Below are 20356 nucleotides of genomic sequence, written 5' to 3' on the forward strand. Positions count from 1 at the left end.
GATTTTGCAGAGGCATACCTGGATGCGCCTGTCTGATTTTGCTGAGCCTTTTAAGTCTTCTTTCGTCAATGCTCCTTTTGACAGTTCCTCTTTATTTGGACCCACAGTAAAAGACACATACTTCAGGTGTGCGAAGGATGGAAAGACCCATTCTGCAGTGGGTGTACATTTTTTGACCCCTCAATGGACTGTTTACAGGAGCCAACAATGGGGATCAAAGATGTGATTCAGGAAGTCTCAGGGTCCTTTCCAGGACACACATGGAGATGCTTCCCTCTGAGACAAAGGATTGGGATAATGGCAGAAGACATCCTTGTGGCAGAGGCGGCTCACAGAACCAAAGGTCTAGGGATTCTTTTTCTGACAGACCGTTTCAGTGCTCCTGAACTGAGGCCTGATTGCTTTCCTCTGGAGGCAGTCGGGGTCATTTATCTGTGCACTGTAAAGCCTGGCTAAATATAACAAAAGATAGTTGTGTGCAGAGTATCGTATCCAGAGGTTATATTATTCCATTTTCCCTTCCACCCTTGTCTTTCAGGAAGATCCCCAATGTTCCACCCAATGAGAGGGAAGCAGCAGCACTAGAGATATGAAAGCTGCTACAAGAAAGAGACATCCAAGAGGTCCCTCCAAACCAAATATAATCTGGAACTTAATCAAGATTACTTTTAGTGCCAAAGAAAGCAGGGGGCTGGAGACCAATTTTAGATCTCAGTGTGTTGAACAAATCAATTCGACACATCAAGTTCCGGATGTCATATTTCAATCCATTCTGCTCTTTCTGAGCAAGGATGACTGGATGTGCTTGATAGACCTTCAGGATGCGCACTATCACATAAAAATGAGCAGGCAATCCAAAAGGCAGCTAAGCTTCCAGCTGGGAGCCAGTCATTATCAGTTCAGAGGTCTGCCCTTTGATCTCACCACAGCCTCCAGGGTGTTCAGCAAGTGCATGGCAGTAGTAGCAGCTCAGTTGAGACTACTGGGATTTCGGGTGTTTCCATTTTTATATGACTGGCTCATTACCACACTGACCAGGCATCAACTGGTACAGGCACAAGACCCCGTTTTGCAGATTTGTTCATATCTAGGAATAACCATCAATTACAACAGGTCTCAGTTACAACCAACTTCATTCTCTGGAATTTATAGGAGTGATATTCAGCATAGTACCCTTTGCGAGAGTACAGACTATAAGAAATCAGGTCAAAAAAATAATTGCAGTACCAAAATTGCAGCCCGGTTTATTCTGCAAGCCCTAGGATGAATGTCAGCAGCAATAATTTTAGTGCTCATAGCAAGATACCAATTGTGAATTCTGCAATGGATGCTGCAGTCACAATGGTCACTTCTATCTCTACCATTGTCGACAAAGATGCAAATAACTCAGATATGTAGGCACTATCTCTGCTGGTGGATGCAGTCCCAACAACTGTTGTAAGGCTGTCCTTTCATTCTCCCTCAGCCCAAGGCCAAACTGACCACGGATGCCTCCAAGATCAGGTGCGGAGCCATCTTCTGGGAAAGACGGTCCAAGGCATTTCGTCACCCGAAGAGGCCTGTTTGCATATCAACATTCTGGAGATGAGAGCGGTGTTCTTAGCATTGCAAGCATTTCAAGACTTTCTCCCCTCTGGGATGATTGCGATCCAAATAGACAACATGACAGTAGTTTGGTACATCAACAAACAAGGAGGAACCAGATCTTAACCCATTTGTCGAGAAGTCCTGAGTGTGTGACAATGGACGATCTCTTCCAACCACCTTCTAGTCATAGTACATATTCCAGGCAGGTCCAGTATGATAGCAGACAAATTGAGCAGTCCATATTACTTCCTCATGAGTGGTCTCTCATCAGCAAAAGTGTCAGACATGATTTTTCCATCAGTGGGGCCGGCCTTGCTGGGATCTTTTTGCACCTCCCGTAAACAACAAGTGCAGCAGCTTTTTTGCCCTAGTCCCCCCACCAAGGGAGTCACAGAGGGATTTTCTCCTCCACAGTTGGCTGCCTGATCTGTTATATGCTTATTCACCGATTCCTTCACTGCACAGGTTCCTTCAGAAAGCCAGGTTGAAGAGTGAGGTCATCCTCATTGCCCCTTATTGGCCATATCAAATTTAGTTCCCCTTTCTTTGGCCTCATCTCCGGTACCCACCTTGGGTGCTTGGTCCAACTCCAAACCTGCTGTCTCATCTGACAGGCAAGATTCACGTGGATATTCCAAGTCCCAAACTGGGTGCATGGTTTCTCCAGTTCCTTTAATAATCAGGCAACCTATGCTCTCTTCCCCTGTCCTTTATATTCTGTTATCTCCCCATAAACCCTTTACCAGAAAATTCTCCAGAAGTACGTGGAAATGTTTTTTTTTTTTTTGGGGGGGGGCAGAATCAGGTGGAACCCATTTCAGCCTCAATTCATTCTGTTTTCATTTTTAGCATATTTATTTAATGAGGGAGCTAGTTCTTTGAATATCAAAGTCCAACTTGCAAAAATTTCAAATTTCTATGTGAGGTTTCAAAATTCTTCCTGGTCTTCCTCCAGACTGTGTAAAGCTTTTTTGAAAGGTATTCTTTTATTTAGAGTTCCTTACAAGGATCCTATACCACCATGGGATCTGAATTTGGTATTGCAAGCATTGATACAGCCTCCCTTTGAACCTGCAGCCAGGTGTGTCCTAAAGTTCTTAACCTGGAAGACTATCTTTTTAGTGGCATTTACTTCTGCTAGAAGGATTTCAGAGCTTTAAACATTATCTTTCAAAGCCCCGTGTTTGATTTTCCATAAAGACAAAGTTACCTTACATACCAGTGCTTCTTTTCTATCTAAGGTGGTGTCAGAATCCAGCATTAACCAAACCATTAACTTGCCAGTGTTCTTTCCAAATTTTACAAATAAAGGAGAGTATATTCTGCATTTATTGGATGTTCATAGGCCGTTGTGGCTCTACCTGCACAGAGCAAAACAAATCCGAAAGACAGACCAGCTCTTTGTCTCCTTTGCATGTCACAAAATGGGTGAATCTGTCACTAAAGTGACTATAGCCAGATGGTGGACAGATTCAATTTAGTATAGACAAACAAGATGCAATCTCCCTCTAACAAAACTTTTAAAAGCTCATTCAACTAGATCTATGGCTGCTTCCACTGTATTCCAGTCTAGAGCATCCATGAATGATATATGTGCAGCTGCAGTTTGGTCAAATCCTCATACCTTTATCACTCATTACAAACTAGATCTGGTCTCAAGGGGAAGAGCAGCCTTTGGCTGAACCGTACTCGGGAATATCTTCTTAGATAGAATGATGAGGATCACAGTGCAAAGTCAGAAGGGATATCGAGGGAGGATTCAAGGAGGAAGGACCTGTCTGACCTGCAGGAGCAGATAAAATTTTCTCTGCAACCACCAAGGCAGACTGCCCCCTGAGAGAAGAAAGTCAAAGGAGCTGAGAAAAATGTGTTTCTGGCCCCCAACTTCCCTCCGCTCTGAGAGCTGCCTTCCCAAGGCAGAAGACGGAGCCATACATTGAGGAAGAATGAAAATGGACAACATAGATGGAATGTTATAGGAAGTACATAACTTCTTTTTAATCTCCATTCCTCCAAGGAAGAGGGGGCTTCAAGTTGCCAAACAAATCTTTTCTATATGGATCATTGCAATGCATTCTGCCATCTGGAAACTAGGAGTCCACTCGAAAATTCTTTTAGTGGCTGCTCTACTAAGAGAGTGAGTGCTTTCAGTGTTTATTTGAAGACTGCATTACAGACAGTTTTGCTGCCGACACTTAGTTGTGCTTTCACAACTTTGACAAGTATAGTTGTTTGGATCGCAGTTTTAGGGGTCAGGTTTTGCATTCAGTTGTTATGGATTCAGTCTTCTGAGCTTTGATCTTTTGGCCATTCTGTACCCACCTCAGGGATTTTATTTCCACTGCTTGGAATTCTTCCAGATAGTTACAGGCTACGAAAGTCAGATGTAACAGATATGCATTCACAATTTAATTTGATTTGTGAGGTGGCAGTTTATTACTCTGTCAACATCTGTCCTTGTTTGGATATTGTCTCCATCCTGGTTGTGTATCAAGTTCTCTGTAAATCAGGGAAAGTGTTTCTGCTTTCCTTTCTTGTCTTGTAGGTTGTGGTCACTGGGTAGTATGGGGGTTGTGCAAAGTTATGCAGGAACTAGACATGCTTTCCTAGCCCAGCACATGATTCCTATAGTACGCAGGAGCAGAAGGTGTATTTAGATCCAGTACAAGAATTAATCAAAATAGCCAAGCTAAGGACAGAAGAGGGTATGGCAACAGTTACCTTCTGCAGAATCCCCCCATTACAGATTTGCTGATGTAATACTTTCTTGGCCTTCTGATGTGTGGAGTTGAATATATGAACAGACAGTATTTTATTTTATGTTTTATTTATTGACATATTTGTTTTTAGTTTCTTAAGTGTAGCTATTCTCAGATATTTGTACAACCTGTTTCTCTTGGTGTTTGGTAGTCTTCCTTCTTGGTGACTTTTTAGGTCCCTTATTCCAAGGGGTTTCATTCTTCGCTGCCAATCGGGGTGGAGAAAGAACCAGAAAGCTGTTTAAGTGGATTAAGTATGGATTATTTAGACAGGATTTTGGATTTTGCAGTAAGATACCATTTTGAGATCATGTAAACAAAAGCAAATTGTTATATAGCTGTTGCCGTTGTTAAGAGTTATCCTCTGGAGAATTAAACCATTTCTTTAAAATATACCATATAGAACTTTAATTAATTAATTCATTCATTCATTCATTCATTCATTCATTCATTCATTGTTTGACTGGGTTAGCTAACTATGCTGGTGACTTCTTTTTAGGGGAGACCCAAAGTGGTATTTATACTGTTGTGGTGTCTTTCGGCTTTTCCCGGTTAGGGGTCGCCACAGCGGAACTCCGGTCCGCTAATGATTGGCAGTGGATTTTTACATGCTGAGTTGCCAGCCCTGATGCACAACCTTCAATGAAGGTACGCCCATTCATGCATGCCTCCACACAGAAGACGCTCTAGCTGAGAATCGAACAGGACAACATCTTACTGTGAGGCGACAACGCTTCCGCAGCACCACCACCGCAGTACTGCTAGGTGAAATTAGACCCAGGGCATCAGGGAGCTTCCTCTTGACTTTTTGATAGGTGCCATGGGATCTTTAATCATCATGTTAATGTATGCAAATTTAATTATGTGGGACTTGTAAAAAGTAATTTGCAGTTTGGATTGTCATCAACATTTTCCAATATTGTCATGCTTCAGTAATAGAAAAATAAGTTATTTTAATTATTTTGAGAGGAAAAATTGCATTATTCAGTGGTAAAAATTACAAGACTGAAATGGAAAATTAAAATGTACGTTTTATATACTGCACCTATATGTGTATTTGTTAATGTGCAGTTGTCAATGTATATTCAATAAATGACTGGAAGAACGAACAAGGCAGCATCCACAAATCACTATAATATGTTTAATTGTTGAACAGAGATAAGCGCTTTCACATATAAATGCTTCATCAGACCTATACGTACAAAAACACTGAGACTTAATATATAATACTAAAAAACTCAAATGAGCCAATCACATTCGATTCTTAATTAAATACAACTCAATTTATTAAAAAGACAGAGCAATCTTCAAGTATATTCAAACATATACTAAGAATGCATATCAAACAAGTATATATATAAAAATGTAACACATAAAAATGACTATAAAAACTAATATGAAACAGAAAAGCTTGTAATTGTGGTTCATGTTTTTATTTTGGTACCCTTCTTTTCTTCAAGTAAGGCTTAATAGATGCTCTCTCATTAAGCCCAGAGCCTCTATCGGCTCTCAGGATGACCATCCAATTATTCTCCTTGAATTCAGTATGATTACGTATATCCCCCATCCGTAAGCTAGGGGAAATACTGTCAATTACTCTAAAATTAAAATGATGCAGAACACCATGCTCACTGACATGTTTCGAGAGGGCATTAGTATCCGTGCCCTTCCTAATATTATATATATGTTCTTTAATTCTGTCCCGTAGGCAACGATTAGTCTTGCCCACATAGAAAGAACTACAAACAACGCACTGAGCAAGGTAAACCACATTGGATGATTTACAGTCCGCATTTACGTGGAAAGAAAAACATCTTTTCAGATCTGGATGGTAAAATGACTCAGATGTATTAATATAACTACAAAAATTACAGCTCCCACATGGCAAGGTGGTACCTGCTTCAACAAAAGCCTTATCCAAGGCTCTCTGGCTACAGAGAATTCTCTTCAAATTACTCTTATTCCTAAAAACATTTCGGGTATGGACCAACCATGTCACCCAATTCAGAATCTGCTAACAAAATAGACCAATATTCTCTGAAAATATCACAAAGCAAACGTTGATCTCTAGTAAAAAAAAAATAAAGGGATTCTAACGTAATCAGATTTTCTAGCAGCACACAGTGAAGGTTCACTCAATGTGATTACTTTAGGACCATAATATAGAGCTGCTATCCCTTCCCTCAGGATATCCAAATCAGACCAATTAGTTACAATCTCATTAGCAGAGTAACCTCTCTGTTTAAGTCTCTGTTGAAAAGATTCAATTTCATTTTGGAAGCCTACAGTGGTAGGATTAAGTCGAGATGCCCTAAAGCCCTGACCACGTATCAGATTACGAAAGATATAGTTCGAATGCATACTATTTCTTGTTAGCAAGGTATTACAAGCACAACTCTTCCTATACACTCCTGTATTGATCAAGGAGTCTGATAGTTTCTCAATAAACAACTCCAAAAACTTGATCCTATCACTAGACTGTACCATAGTGAAAGACAAGCAATCACATAAGCTATTAATCTGCATATGGAACCTATTCAGCTCAACAGCAGTTCCTCTCCAAAGAAGAAAAATGTCATCGACAAAACGCCGGTAGAAAACAACATTATAAGCAAAACTCTCCAACTTAAACAAAACCACATTCTCCCATTGTGCCAGAAACATGTTGGCGTAGCTATTGGCACAAGACGTACCAATCGCTACGCCATGTTTCTGGACATAAAACTCCTCTTTGAACATAAAACGATTATTTTCTAAAACAATTTCCAACAAATAACAAATCAATTCAATTTTAGATGGAGCATAATCACTATGTGATTCCAAATAATTACAAATATAACAAAGTCCCAAGTCATTCGGAATCATTGTGAAGAGAGACTGAATATCCAACGTTACAAATACCAAATCCTTTATGTTCTCTAAACTCTGAGTGCACTCATACAAATCTACAAGTAATTGTTTGGAATCCTGTAATACCATTCTGTTTAAATTAAGAATGGGTCTAAGATGTTTCTCTATATAAATCGATAAGGGTTCTGTCACCCACCCAGTTCCAGAAACAATTGGACGCATTGGGGGATCTAATAACTGTTTATGAATCTTGGGAAGTCCATGGATGACAGGAGTCAAGGGATCCTGTACATTCAAGAACCTAAAAGTCTCCTCTGAGATTAATCCTTCCTTAAAAATTTCCTGTACTGATTGTCTAACAATATTCAGTACAGCATGAACCTCACCTATACTTATTTTATGATAAAAACAAACTTCACTCAGCATCTCAGTCATACCTTTTTCATAAAGAATGCTATCCATAACAACAACCGAAGCCCCTTTATCGGCAGGTCGAATACTGGCATCCCTATTCTCCTTTAATTTCTTCAAGGCTTGTCTTTCTTTAAAAGTAAGGTTAAACTTCATACCCGGTCGATGCTTCCCAGCATACTTATTATAGTATTCATGTATACTGTCCTCTGTCAGCTTACAATAAGCCTCCACTAGGGGGTGGTTAACTGGAACATATGTGCTCAGTGGCTTAAACTCTGGAACATATATTGCATCATGATTACTCTCAATAGCCACAGAGTTATGACCATAATGGAAACGCAACATTAGGTTCCTGCAAAATAACTTCAAATCCATTATTGTATTGGTTAACCTACTATTCTGTGAGGGAATAAAGGTCATACCCTTATGCAACACATTACACTCTTCTAGATCCAAACAATACGAGGAAATATTAACAATCAGCGAGTTGACGTTTTACCCCACATCTTCTTTAGAGACTGATTCTGATTGTGCTCCTCTGACAATTTCCTCTTCTGACGGCCCCGACTTATAGACCGACCCCTTCTCCCAAACTGGTCTGAGCAGACAGGTAAGGGAAAAGGAAGATCACCAGAGGAAACGCCAGAGGAAACACTATTGCTGATAACCCTACCATTAGACTGAGCACCATTACTCCTAACTTTCGGTCTAACAACACTGTCTGAGCCAGGTTTGTTATTAATAATAACCTTAGGAAATAAATTATGGTCCATAAAATTATCATTGATTTTCTTACAACCAGCATCACTAGACGCAACATTACCAGAGACATTTAAAAATGGCACACTGATTTTAGGCAAATTTGAGGCACATTCATTAACGGAAGTGATACTTTCATCACACATTACAGCCGAGCCATTCTGTATTCTGATATTATCAGACAACACACATTCAGTCACAGCTGACGCAGTTCTAGATATATCAGTTACAGGTTCACATGGACTTTTATTACTATTATTAACTTTAAAGTTCGTTGAAGCCACTTCTGGCCTTGACCAAACAAACATTTGACCAGTTCTAAAATCATTAAAGTCCCTCAATACTTTCGACTTCTTCTGTTGCAACAATTTTCTTTCAAATACAGCTCCTCCGTCCAAAACACTTTCTAGCATAGGATGTAATAAATCACTAGAAAAATTGTCAAACAAAAAAGTCCTGTTTAAGTTTTAAGTAATTTCTTAATCTGTCCTCTTCAGGAGCAAAAAAGTCATTTAGTAAACGCATATAGCTAGCGCTCACCTCTAAATTCAAACGCTGCCATTTACTTAAAAGTTCCGGATACTGATTCCCTTGTGTTGGCATATTTAATACACGGAGCCCTCGAAGGATGATATTCTTTTCTAGGCAAAGTTCAAAATGTTGCCTTTGTAGCTGGAGTTTTTTAGTTTTAAAAATTCACGCTCCACAATCTTCATGTGTCGCTGAAGGTCCTCTCGCAGGCGAGTCGCCTCAATGACGTCACTAGGTACTTCTTCATTAGTGTCCATAGAAGCAAAAAGCTTCCCGTCTTTCTCCAAATACTTGAAGAACCGTTGCGATAACGGCACATTCGATCTGCCATTTCTGGCCGGGTCATAGTCCAACTCAATGGTATTAGCAGCAATCTCCACAGCAATCTCCGCCAAAAAAAAAAATCATCTGCTTTTACTGTACTTGTGTTTCTACTTACTTTATTTTACTTTTGCATCATCTTAAAAGTACTCAGTTGTATTTATTATTGCTTGGTGTAACTCATTCTAAGCCTTTTGGTTTAAACACTTGGGCTTCGGACCAGTTGTTTTGCACTGAGAGGGTTTGTGGTCTGCACTGTAGTGGCAGAACAGGTAGCTTACATCCTTCTAGGTTGGGAACTGCTGATTGAGGGCTCAGTGTCTGTTATTCTAAAAGTGTATTAATTCTGGTTTAAGCACTTGGGCTTTCAGGCCAGTTATTTTACATTAAGAGGGTTCGTGGTCTGCACTCTTGTGGGAGGAGAGGCTGGACTCTGCCCTTCTGAGCTGGGAATTTCTGGTTAAAGGCTTATAGTGCATGCATATCTGAACTGCTTCTTACTGAAGTTGGTGCGCCTTGTTTGCTGTGGCATAGACTGGATTCGGGCCTGCTGGATCTAGCTTTGTTTGTGTAACTTGAGCACTAATCCAGGCATTCTCTAAAGTATTCAATTGTATTTATTACTGATTGGTAGTAACTTGATTAAAGTGTAGCTATCATTCGAAGTCTTTTGGATTAAGCACTTGGGCTTCAGACCAGTTGTTTTAAATTAGGAAGGTTTGTGGCATGCACTGTGGTGGCAGGACAGGTAGCTTTCATCCTTCTAAGTTGGGAACTGCTGATTGAGAGCCCAGTGTCTGTTATTCTTAAAGTGCATTAGTTCTGGTTTAAGCACTTGGGCTTCAGGCCAGTTATTTTACATTAAGAAGGTTCGTGGTCTGCACTCTTGTGGGAGAAGAGGCTGGACTCTGCCCTTCTGAGCTGGGAATTTCTGGTTAAAGGTTTATAGTGCCTGAATATTTGAACTGTATCTTACTGAAATTGGTACACCTTGTTTGTGTAGCATAGACTAGATCCAGGCCTGCTGAATCTAGCTTTGTTTATATGCTTGTTGTTTGTTTGCTTGTTATTTCCCTGGAACGCTAATTCCACCTAATAAGCGGCTTCTCAGCGCTTCTGTGCATCACTAGTGATATCTGCATTGCTTACTGTACTTATTTCCTTGTTTCACTTGAAAGAAAGTTACTGTTTGTCATTTTTGCATTTAAGTTACCTGTAACACATTGCACTTAAGTTACCTGGCACTTGCTCGCTAAAGCAATGTTATAAGTCAGCACTAAAAATTAAAAGCACTACACCCTCACTCCCCACTGGCCCTTGTTTTCAATTATTAAGGAATTCCCAATAGTATTCTAGCATGTCCAAAGGTCAGTTGTCAATCTCCTCTCCGGTCCAGCTCCTGAATCTGGGAATCTTGAGGCAATGTTACAACTGCCTCATGTATACAGACAACCCTCTCCTCCTCCCAACAAATTCCAACACATGTGAGAGATGCAACCATATAGCCAAACTGGAGGCTAAGCTCTCTCAACTCAGTACTGGCATAACCAGTCAGGAGGAGAAGGAAACCACACTCACTACAATTCCAGTCTCACATAGACCTACCATGACAGCAAACCAAACACATAATCACACAAAAACATACTCGGAGGCTCTAAATAAAGATCTGCCTAAGCAGCAGAGACCTCCAAAGCAGACACCCAAGCAACCGCTACCCCAAAACAAAACACGTGCAACACATATCTCACAAAGCCAGTGTGCCGAACAGTCACAGCCCTTAAGACTAAACAACACACCTGATACACTTGTAATAGGTGACTCTATCATTAGGCACACTGATGTCCCGCTCACCAGGCTGAACAAGGAGAGGGTCACGGTGAGCAGCCTGTCAGGCGCTAGGATCCGCCACATAACACAAGCACTCAGGTCACTCCAAGGCAAGTACAAATATGACTCAGTCATTGTCGATGCTGGTGTGAATGACCTGAGACGTACCTCCCTGGACTACATGAAAAGAGACATAAAGGAGCTCTCTGAGCATGTAGCCCAGGCCGGTATGACCCTGACCTTGAGTAGCATCTTACCCTCACCAAGAATGATGCCACAATATGAAGACAAGATGATCAATTTCAACAATTGGCTTAAGTACTGGTGTCATTCAAAGGGGATCCAATGCCTGTCAGCTTGGGATGATATGCTCGACAAGCCACGATGCTTCGCTAGGGACGGCTTGCACCTGTCACCCCTGGGCTTTCGGATATTGGCAAAGGCTCTTGCTACCCCCATAGTGCCTTTTTTAGGCAAGGCTCAAAAGACAAACCCACCTCCATAGGTATCACAAGGGATAAGAAACTAAGAGTAATGCTACTCAACGCCAGAAGTCTAAACCTCAAGATGCACGCACTCGAAACTCTCCTTAGCATGGAGAACATCAATATCTGTGCAGTAACAGAAACCTGGTTCAGGGCTCCCGAGAGCACCCCAGCACTACCAGGTTATACCTCATACCATGCTTTTCGGCCCAAAACTTGGACCGAACCACAAAAGGAGGGGAGTATCGATATTCATCAAAGATACCCACACCTCCAGGTTGGTGGCAAAGCACGAAGCATCAGAGACTATCCATGTGCAACTAACAGTGGGTAAAACTGCCTTCCAGTTTATAGCCTGCTACAGACCACCCTCCCAAACCCAGGAACCCCACTAGGCCTTTCTGAGAACACTGGAAAATATGAAGGTCTCTCCAAACACCATTATATTGGGCGACTTCAACTACCCAAACATAGACTGGGAGCATTACTCTAGCTCCAGCACCCTAGCCCAAAGGTTCCCAGAATTTATAAACTCAAATGCTATGGAACAACTTGTTACCACTCCCACAAGAGGGGAAAGCATACTGGACCTGATCATCACCAACATGGGGACTCTATGCTCCAGACCAGAAGTGTATCCCTCACTGGTAAGATCGGACAATAAACTAATCTCACTGGATATTCACATCCCGACCCCACCCCCTGCCCAGAAATCCACAGTGAAAAACTTCTCTAAAGCAAATTTCACACTCCTCAAAACCGAGGTGGAATCCTTCAAAGCCCCCAGGCCTGTGGAAAATACGACCCAGACCGCAGAATCCTTTATAAACGCATTCTATGAACACCTTCAGGAATGCATGGATCATGCAATCCCAAATAAAACCATGACCCAATCCTCCAAAGGCAGACGTCCTGTCTGGTGGACCCCAGCCATAAACAAACTATACAATAGAAGGAGGAAGCTACTAAATGATAGAGCAAAATCCCAAAAAGGGAAGGCATCACTGATCAATATTAGCAAAAAACTACGGGCACTCATAAAATTGTCTAAGGCCAACTTCGAGAGAAAAATTGCACAGGACACTAAGGATAATCACAAGGCTTTCTTTAGTTATGTTAGGAACCTGGGTGGTAATTCCCAGATATGCTCAGAATTAGTCCAAAATGACAAAAAATACACCGAACCCACAGACATTGCCAACATCCTAGCTGACAGGTTCAGCGCAAACCCCCCCCCCACCACCAAAAGGGCAAATATCTATCCCAGCAGAGTGCTGCTCCCCTGACATCTCAGATGCTCAGGTAAGAGCCGCCCTCCAAAGCAAAAAACACAGCATCAGTGGGACCAGATGGTGTCCCAGGCTGCGTCCTACATGAACTCCAAGAAGAGCTAAACCCAAACATAAAACTACTGTTCAATCTCAGCCTTACTACAGGATATGTACCCAAAGAGTGGCGTACAGCAACAGTGGTCCCTCTCCATAAAGGTGGTGCCTCAACGGATCCTGGAAACTAACGCTCCATAAGCCTGACTAGCTTGGTCTGCAAAGCTGTGGAAAGGATCATCATGGACCTCATAAATAAAGATATTGGTGACCTACAGACACTGGATCCTACCCAGTTCGGCTTTGTTAAGGGCAGATCCTGCCTCTTAAACCTGGTTGATTTCTTTGAAATAGTCACCAAGGCCATTGACGAGGGGAAGGTGGTCCACACAGCCTACTTGGACCTCGCAAAAGCCTTCGATACAATACCCCACTCGGACATTATAGATAAGCTCACCAGCTTAAATATAAACCCCTATGTCACTAGATGGATTGCGAACTTGCTCAAGGACAGAACCCACATGGTTAGAATTGCTGGAGCCATGTCAGACTCCAAACCAGTTACAAGTGGTGTCCCACAAGGCTCAGTCCTGGGACCTCTCTTGTTCGATATATATTTCTCGGAGGTACAGGCCAACACGGAAGGACTGTGGCTGACCAAGTTCGCAGATGACTGCAAACTGGGCGCCATAATCGACTCTCCAGCTGACACAAGCATCCTCCAAAAGGGCCTCATAGAAACAGACAACTGGTGCCAGAGCCATGGCCTCAAGCTAAATGCCAAAAAGTGTATAGTCACCCCCTTTGGCAAAAACAAAGTGCCCACAAATTACCACATAGGTGGTAATCCATTAAGTACAGAAGACGTAATTAGGGACCTGGGGACCCAAGTTGATAGCATTCTCTCATTTGACAACCACGTGGCAAAAGTGGTTAGAAAAACATTTTATATAGCCCACCTAATCATGAAGGGATTCACATCTAGATCAGGGGAGGTCATTGTGCCTCTTTACTCATCCTTCATCATGCCCATAATTGAGTACAATGCCCCTTTTGGGATGTACCTTACCAGACACCTGCAGCAACTGGAAAGACCCCAAAAGTACCTCACCAAGAGGATCAAAGGGCTCAAACAGATGCCATATGCTGCCCAGTTAAAGAAACTCCAGCTCTACTCAGTGGCATACCGCCTGTTCAGAGGCAATCTGTGCCTGACGTATAAAGCCATGTCCAACCTGGAATTAATGGACATGCTGCACCTCAGAAAATCCAAATCCCATCGAGCTACGCTCGAGACTTGAACCTCAGCACTGAAATAAATAGGACATGCTGGAGGGACAGATTCATAACCCAGAGGCTCCCTTCACTCTGGAATAAAATCCCAGTCCAGGTTAGGCAGAGTCCCTCATTGACTCTCTTCAAGAGGAATCTTGATGAGTGGATGGGAGATCGTAGGTTTACCCCGGGTATCACTTCTGTGTCACTGTTAGACAGAGGCACAGTATACTAACCTCGAAAAAGGGCATAGCAAAATAAATTTAAAATGGGTGGCGAACCTATGAACCTATGAACCTATGTTCCCGTGGGTGTTGTTAAAAATAAAGAAATAATAAAAGCAGAATATAACAAAAATCCACAGAATGAACATTTGACCAGAACAAAAAATAATAAAAATCAGTAATCCAATAAATGACTGGAAGAACGAACAAGGCAGAATCCACAAATCACTGTAATATGTTTAAATGTTGAACAGAGGTAAGCGCTTTTACATATAAATGCTTCATCAGACCTATACATACAAAAACACTGAGGCTTAATATATAATACTAAGAAACTCAAATGAGCCAATCACATTCGATTCTTAATAAATACAACTCAATCTATTAAAAAGACAGAGCAATTTAATTATGTGGGACTTGTAAAAAGTAATTTGCAGTTTGGATTGTCATCAACATTTCCAATATTGTCATGCTTCAGTAATTATTTTGAGAGGAAAATAGCATTATTCAGTGGTAAAAATGACAAGACTGAAATGGAAAATGAAAATGTACATTTTATATACTGCAGCTGTATGTGTATTTGTTAATGTGCAGTTGTCAATGTATATTATTTAATGCCTGCTCATGTATATTACTGAATGTCTGCTTAAAAATGTTTGTCATATGTTGGAGCTTCCATTTTTGAAAGATTGTCCATTAACATAACTAGTGAGATTAAGTTTCATTTTTATTACCAGGCAAACTGATTGCAATATTTCAGTATCCTCACATGTCATGGCACTTGAAGCTGCAAAACAGATAATATTTTAATTTGACAGTGTAATGAGTGGCACATTGGATCATAAGTATTCCTTTATATTGAAAGTGAAAAAGACTTATTTGTAGTATTTTTTAGTAAAATAGTATAGGTTAATTTAAGTTCTGCATTCTTTTTGTCCATATAGATTGTGACTTTAAGTCTTTAGTTTTGATTTCTTTGTCTGGAAATCAGTTTTTACATTTTTGTTTAGGAGGTACACAACTGGAGATGAAACTGGTACTTCTATGGAAGCACAATATGCGTATTGAATACTTGGTTACATCTTCATGGCCCTTGGACCTTGCAAAACGCAGCACATGGGTGGAGGTAACAATGGAGGGCAGCTATGACATGCTTCATGATATCAGCTGCACGATGAGGAAGCCCATAACCAGCATGTACCGTACTTCAGTGATTCGTCGCTTCTGGAACACACTTCAGAGGTAATCGCTAATTGTGAGGGTTTGTTATATAAAAACTTTTCAGCTACCACTAGGCTTGAACTCCTTTGAGAGTGCTTGTTGGTATATGGTCCTTTAGAAGAAGTGTGCAAGAAACGTAGAATAAATAGAACTGATGAGGCACTCCAGTTATAACTTGTCGTATGTATTTTTTTGCACATGACTTGGAAAAACTATTTTTTTCATTAAAAAGGTGTGGTTACATTTTTATTGATTTTACTTTAAAACCTCACCCTAATTCACACATCAAACACAGAAACATTAATTTGGGCCGCGGGTAAAAACTGCAAATATCCACCTAGTTTGCTCATTTGCCTGATTTCTAGATAAGCTACATACCCTGCTTAACTAACGAAATGTTTAATTTTTATTTCACCCCATATAAGATTACCTTGTGTCTCTTTTATGCGTTCTGGATTTATGTCTCTGTTTTTGATCAGCATACCTGTTTAGTAAGGCTGTCCCGGTCATCAGCATCTCTTGCCATGAAACAAATACTTCATCTAATCTCTGTGCCTTGAAGTTTGCATTTTTATACCGGTTCCCTTTGTTGTCATACGTCACTTTTCTATAAATCAGTTGTGCCTTCTTACCCTCTGAAGGTCCTTCTGAGGAACTTGGATCTAGCATATCTACCTTCTTCCTTTCTTCAGTGCTTCCTTGGTTAAGCACTTGTAGTCTTTATGTAGTGTCTTTTGAAGACCATGCATCATTGTTGTTAACTTTGTAGTACTAATCTTAGTTTGTCTGTGGTTTAGTGAAAATTAAGGGTCCAGAATTGCTTACAGCAATATTGATGAGGGTGAGAAGGCCATACCAGTCTGTGTGTAAAGCAAGAGATATTATGCATACAGACCATGTTTATCCAAGTATTCATTTCTGATAAATGAGAAAATAATTACTCCTTTTTCATGGTATTTGCCAAAAAGCAGCTGAGTTGTTGGGGACTCTTTTTTATTACTGAAATGTTGTCCCCTACTCAAGAAAAGAGTTTAGTGTTTTGTGTTCGCCTTTTGGCACTGTAGTAGACCTACCCTGCTTTCAGCTAATGAATCAGAATTCCTGGACAGCTAAGATGGTGAAGACGATACCAAATGACTGAAGTACTGTCCTACTTAGTAAGAGGTGGAGAGGGCCGTGGAAGATTTGCGTCGTTCTTTCTCTCTCTAAGTATAACCAGGAGCTATGCCTGGCTGAATAGCTGCACTTAAGTAAATGTGAAGGTGTGCAGGATCATACAGGTACCACTAACCTTCCATTTACTTGAGCAGCTTGAGAAAGGATTAGAAAATGTTAAACTAGAAACCTCTTAATATCTACAATTTGATTTTAAGACCACATACTAGCTATTGCACTGTTTGATCACCCCAGAGTAAAGTTATGAAATGAAACCCTCTGGAAAAATGATGATTATTCATAGGTAATATGAGCGCATAGTGTCCAGAATTGGCTTGTAGAACAGTTGGCTCATGTGGAAGCCTCAGTTTAGTTAAATGGAAGTCTTAGGGCCCACAAGGACATAAATGGGAGGAGTAAAACTTTGAATGACATTTGAGCACAAGTAGTGCTGTAATATTTTTTATGCAAAATAATCCTTGAACAGTGAGTAAGCAAGTTATGCACTGAATGTGTTTTGTTCTGATGTAAGTAATATAGTGTAAGTGCAATGTACACTAATGTATGCATACCTGTATGTGAATTTGTAGATACACGTGTATGTGTTTGTGTGTGTGTGTGTGTGTGTGTGTGTGTGTGTGTGTGTGTGTGTGTACACTTGTATATATAAAAACACATCATCAAATACCAAAGTGATTGAGATGCACTCAGTCAAACCAAACTAATTGAAACACACACACAACTGCTTGAACCAGTACATAATTCACATATGCTCAACCTAGCATAACAATATCAACACACCATACTAACTGTTGCACACATGTGCAGATAATCCTAACACGACACAAGCAAACCAACACGACACAAGCAAACCAAAACACTTTCTCTTTAGCCCAGCATAACACATGTGCAGACACACTTCCTTTGCAAAGGAACAACCCCCTCCCCCGTATTCCCCAGACACCATCCACACCAACCCATACTTGCATATGCTAACTCCATACACACACTGGCTAAGTAAGCATGTGCACCTTATACAAATGAAATCAGTATGGCACTGAGAACCCCACACTTCAACAAACTGCATTCAGTTGCCACAGCATTCAATCAGTAATCCATATACATGTATGATGTATATGCACCCATATATAAGTGCCAACTTGTGTGATCAAACATTTGTGCTTGATCATTTGTCCATTTTTTTCCATAAAAGGGATGTATACCTTTACTCACACGTATATTGCATAGTTTATTTGTATTGTCCCTTTCAGAAGCTACCAGCCTGTTGCTCTTTAAGTCACAGCAGTGGCTGGGGTATGTGTATCACCTTTCACTGAACCATGTCACTTGACCATAATTTCTTCTATTCTCTGAGAGCACCCCTTGCTATGCAAAATTCTGCATTGTACTTTCTTCCTAAGAAACTCATCTTCTAAAACATTTAACATGATAGAGATTGCTAGAATTGAGTGTTTGTGAGTGTATTTGATTTATTGCCCTATTTCGCGTTTATATTACCCAATCAAAAGTTTAGGTTAGTGAATACCTAAACGTCGACCTGGTTATATCGAAAAATTAAAACACTGAATGGCTGATTTAACGTAGGGAATGAATTCCCTCAGCTGCAAAAAAAAAAAAAATTAAACCAAAATAAAATGGGGGGCTTCGTCCCCCACACCCCCTGATGTGGGGGGGGGGCTGTGCCCCAACACCCCGTAACTAAATATACCAACTCTGAGATCGCTTAACAGTGGGGAAAGGTGCAAAATCTGCATAACGGCCAAGGGAATTCTTTCAGCCGTTCGTGTTTTTTTTGCCTTCGCTATTACCAGATTGACATTTAGGTATTCGTTAACCTAAACGTTCGATCAAGTAATAGGATCCCCCCCTATTTCTATTTGTTTGGAAAGTCTGCCTACTGTGTGCAGTTGCCAAACACAGAAATAAAACTTCTAGTCGCAATTATTCAGATTTCTGTTAAATTAGCCTTTAAGCAGACTGTTAAGTACCACCTTTAATATCATTAGGTATGTACTGGCCGTGGCTGACTAGTTTATCTTCTTGTTAGACATTTATGTTTCTAGTAGATTTGCTTCCTTCTTTCCTCTCTTTGTTAATATCAAAATGGTCTTATCTTTTGGTATCTTCATCCAGCCCTTAAACTCTTTTTTAAGCTTTTAAAATCTTGGAGTATCTTCCTCAAATGCACCTTGATACAGCTCTTCTCTTCTTTTCCTCTTACCTGTTGTACATTCTTCTTGCCTTTAGTTTCCTGTTGGCTGGTCATATCTTAGCAGAATACTCTTGTTTTCTTAATTCTAGCTTCACTTCCTTTTCAAACATCTTTAATTCATCAAATTTGTCAGTCATATGGGTACGTACATTAATAAAAAAAGAAAAACTGTAGCAAGTTTCCATCATTATTGTCATGTATTATACATGTATTTTAACAATTTTAATTCAGTCCTGCATTACATATGTTGCTCAATTCCTGCTTTCCCTTAAACCGCATTCCTCCTCCTGAACATTATTCTGTTTATGTAATTTGCTCATTCCCTTTTCTAAATATTGCACTAACAAGTTCTTTTATTTCCTTTACAGTAGTCATTACTTCAGTTAGAGTTGTTTTAGATTTTAATTTAATTTTTCTAATTGCTTTTGTGGCAGATAATAACATGAAATTTAGTAAGGCCTTACTATGTCCAGGCCATCTAGACTCTTATGTCCTAGTACAAAGGAATCATTACTTAATTAACAGAACTGTAGGGGGAGACAAATGGTTTGTAAAGTACTCCTTAGGAAATTTTGAAAATCTTCCAGCTCAGTATAACAATGTAATGACAGCTGAATGAAAAACTGTGCTGTGATGTGATTTATATAGATTTAACTTTAGCGTTAGACAGGTTCATGCACAAAACACTGATCAATAAATTAGAACAACTAGGTATTGCTGTACAGATGGATAGCTACATGAATTCCAGATAGGACATGTCAAGTATCATACAGCAACTGGACAGATGAAATTCTTTGTTACAGGGAGGGTGTCCCACAGGGCTCTCTCCTAGGCCTGTGTTGTTAAAGATTGTATCTTTCACATCTATCTTTTTCTCTTAGGTATTCTACAGTTTGTATGCAGATGATTTAAACATTGTGTAAACTGATTACCTGTGTTATAGATAGGGCAGGTCTACAAAAGAACTTGACTAATATGCTGATAAACAAATCAAAAGCTACGCTTATGAGGTTTGGGAGATATAAATTGAAAGGTGAATACGTAATACAACACACAGTGATTGATACTGTAGATTCATTTAAGGACCTGTGTATATGGATAGATCCAGTTCCAAACTTTTCTAATCCTATCAACCAATTAGTTAATGGTAGTTATAGAACTATAGGTTGTATAAAAAGGTTGATAAAGTCATTGTTAGCTACATGAGACCTAAAGAAAACACTCCTCAATTGCCGGAAAATTAAGTGCCTTTGTAAAAGTGCACGGAACTGCACAAATATCCAATGTCACAACAAAGAGGCCACAAACAAGGCAATAATTCTATCTAAAATGTTTTTATTATAAAGTAGGTTAGCACTTTCTTGCCTTCAACAGCACTTCATCAGACAAG

The 20356-nt window shown here is 40.2% G+C and overlaps 1 protein-coding gene across 2 annotated transcripts in view; it reads left to right on the top strand.

Annotated features, from left to right (window-relative positions):
- The window catches only part of SZT2 (SZT2 subunit of KICSTOR complex), a 3556133-nt gene that overhangs the window by 272376 nt on the left and 3263401 nt on the right, over positions 1-20356 (top strand). For both annotated transcript variants that reach the window (XM_044085412.1, XM_044085413.1), the window contains exon 10: positions 15368-15599. In XM_044085412.1, coding sequence (XP_043941347.1) covers positions 15368-15599 — 232 coding nt within the window. The remainder of the gene's footprint in view (positions 1-15367; positions 15600-20356) is intronic.

Source organism: Protopterus annectens, chromosome 10.part0, assembly GCF_019279795.1.
Source record: "Protopterus annectens isolate FY-2018-M chromosome 10.part0, PAN1.0, whole genome shotgun sequence".
Lineage (NCBI taxonomy): Eukaryota > Metazoa > Chordata > Ceratodontiformes > Protopteridae > Protopterus > Protopterus annectens.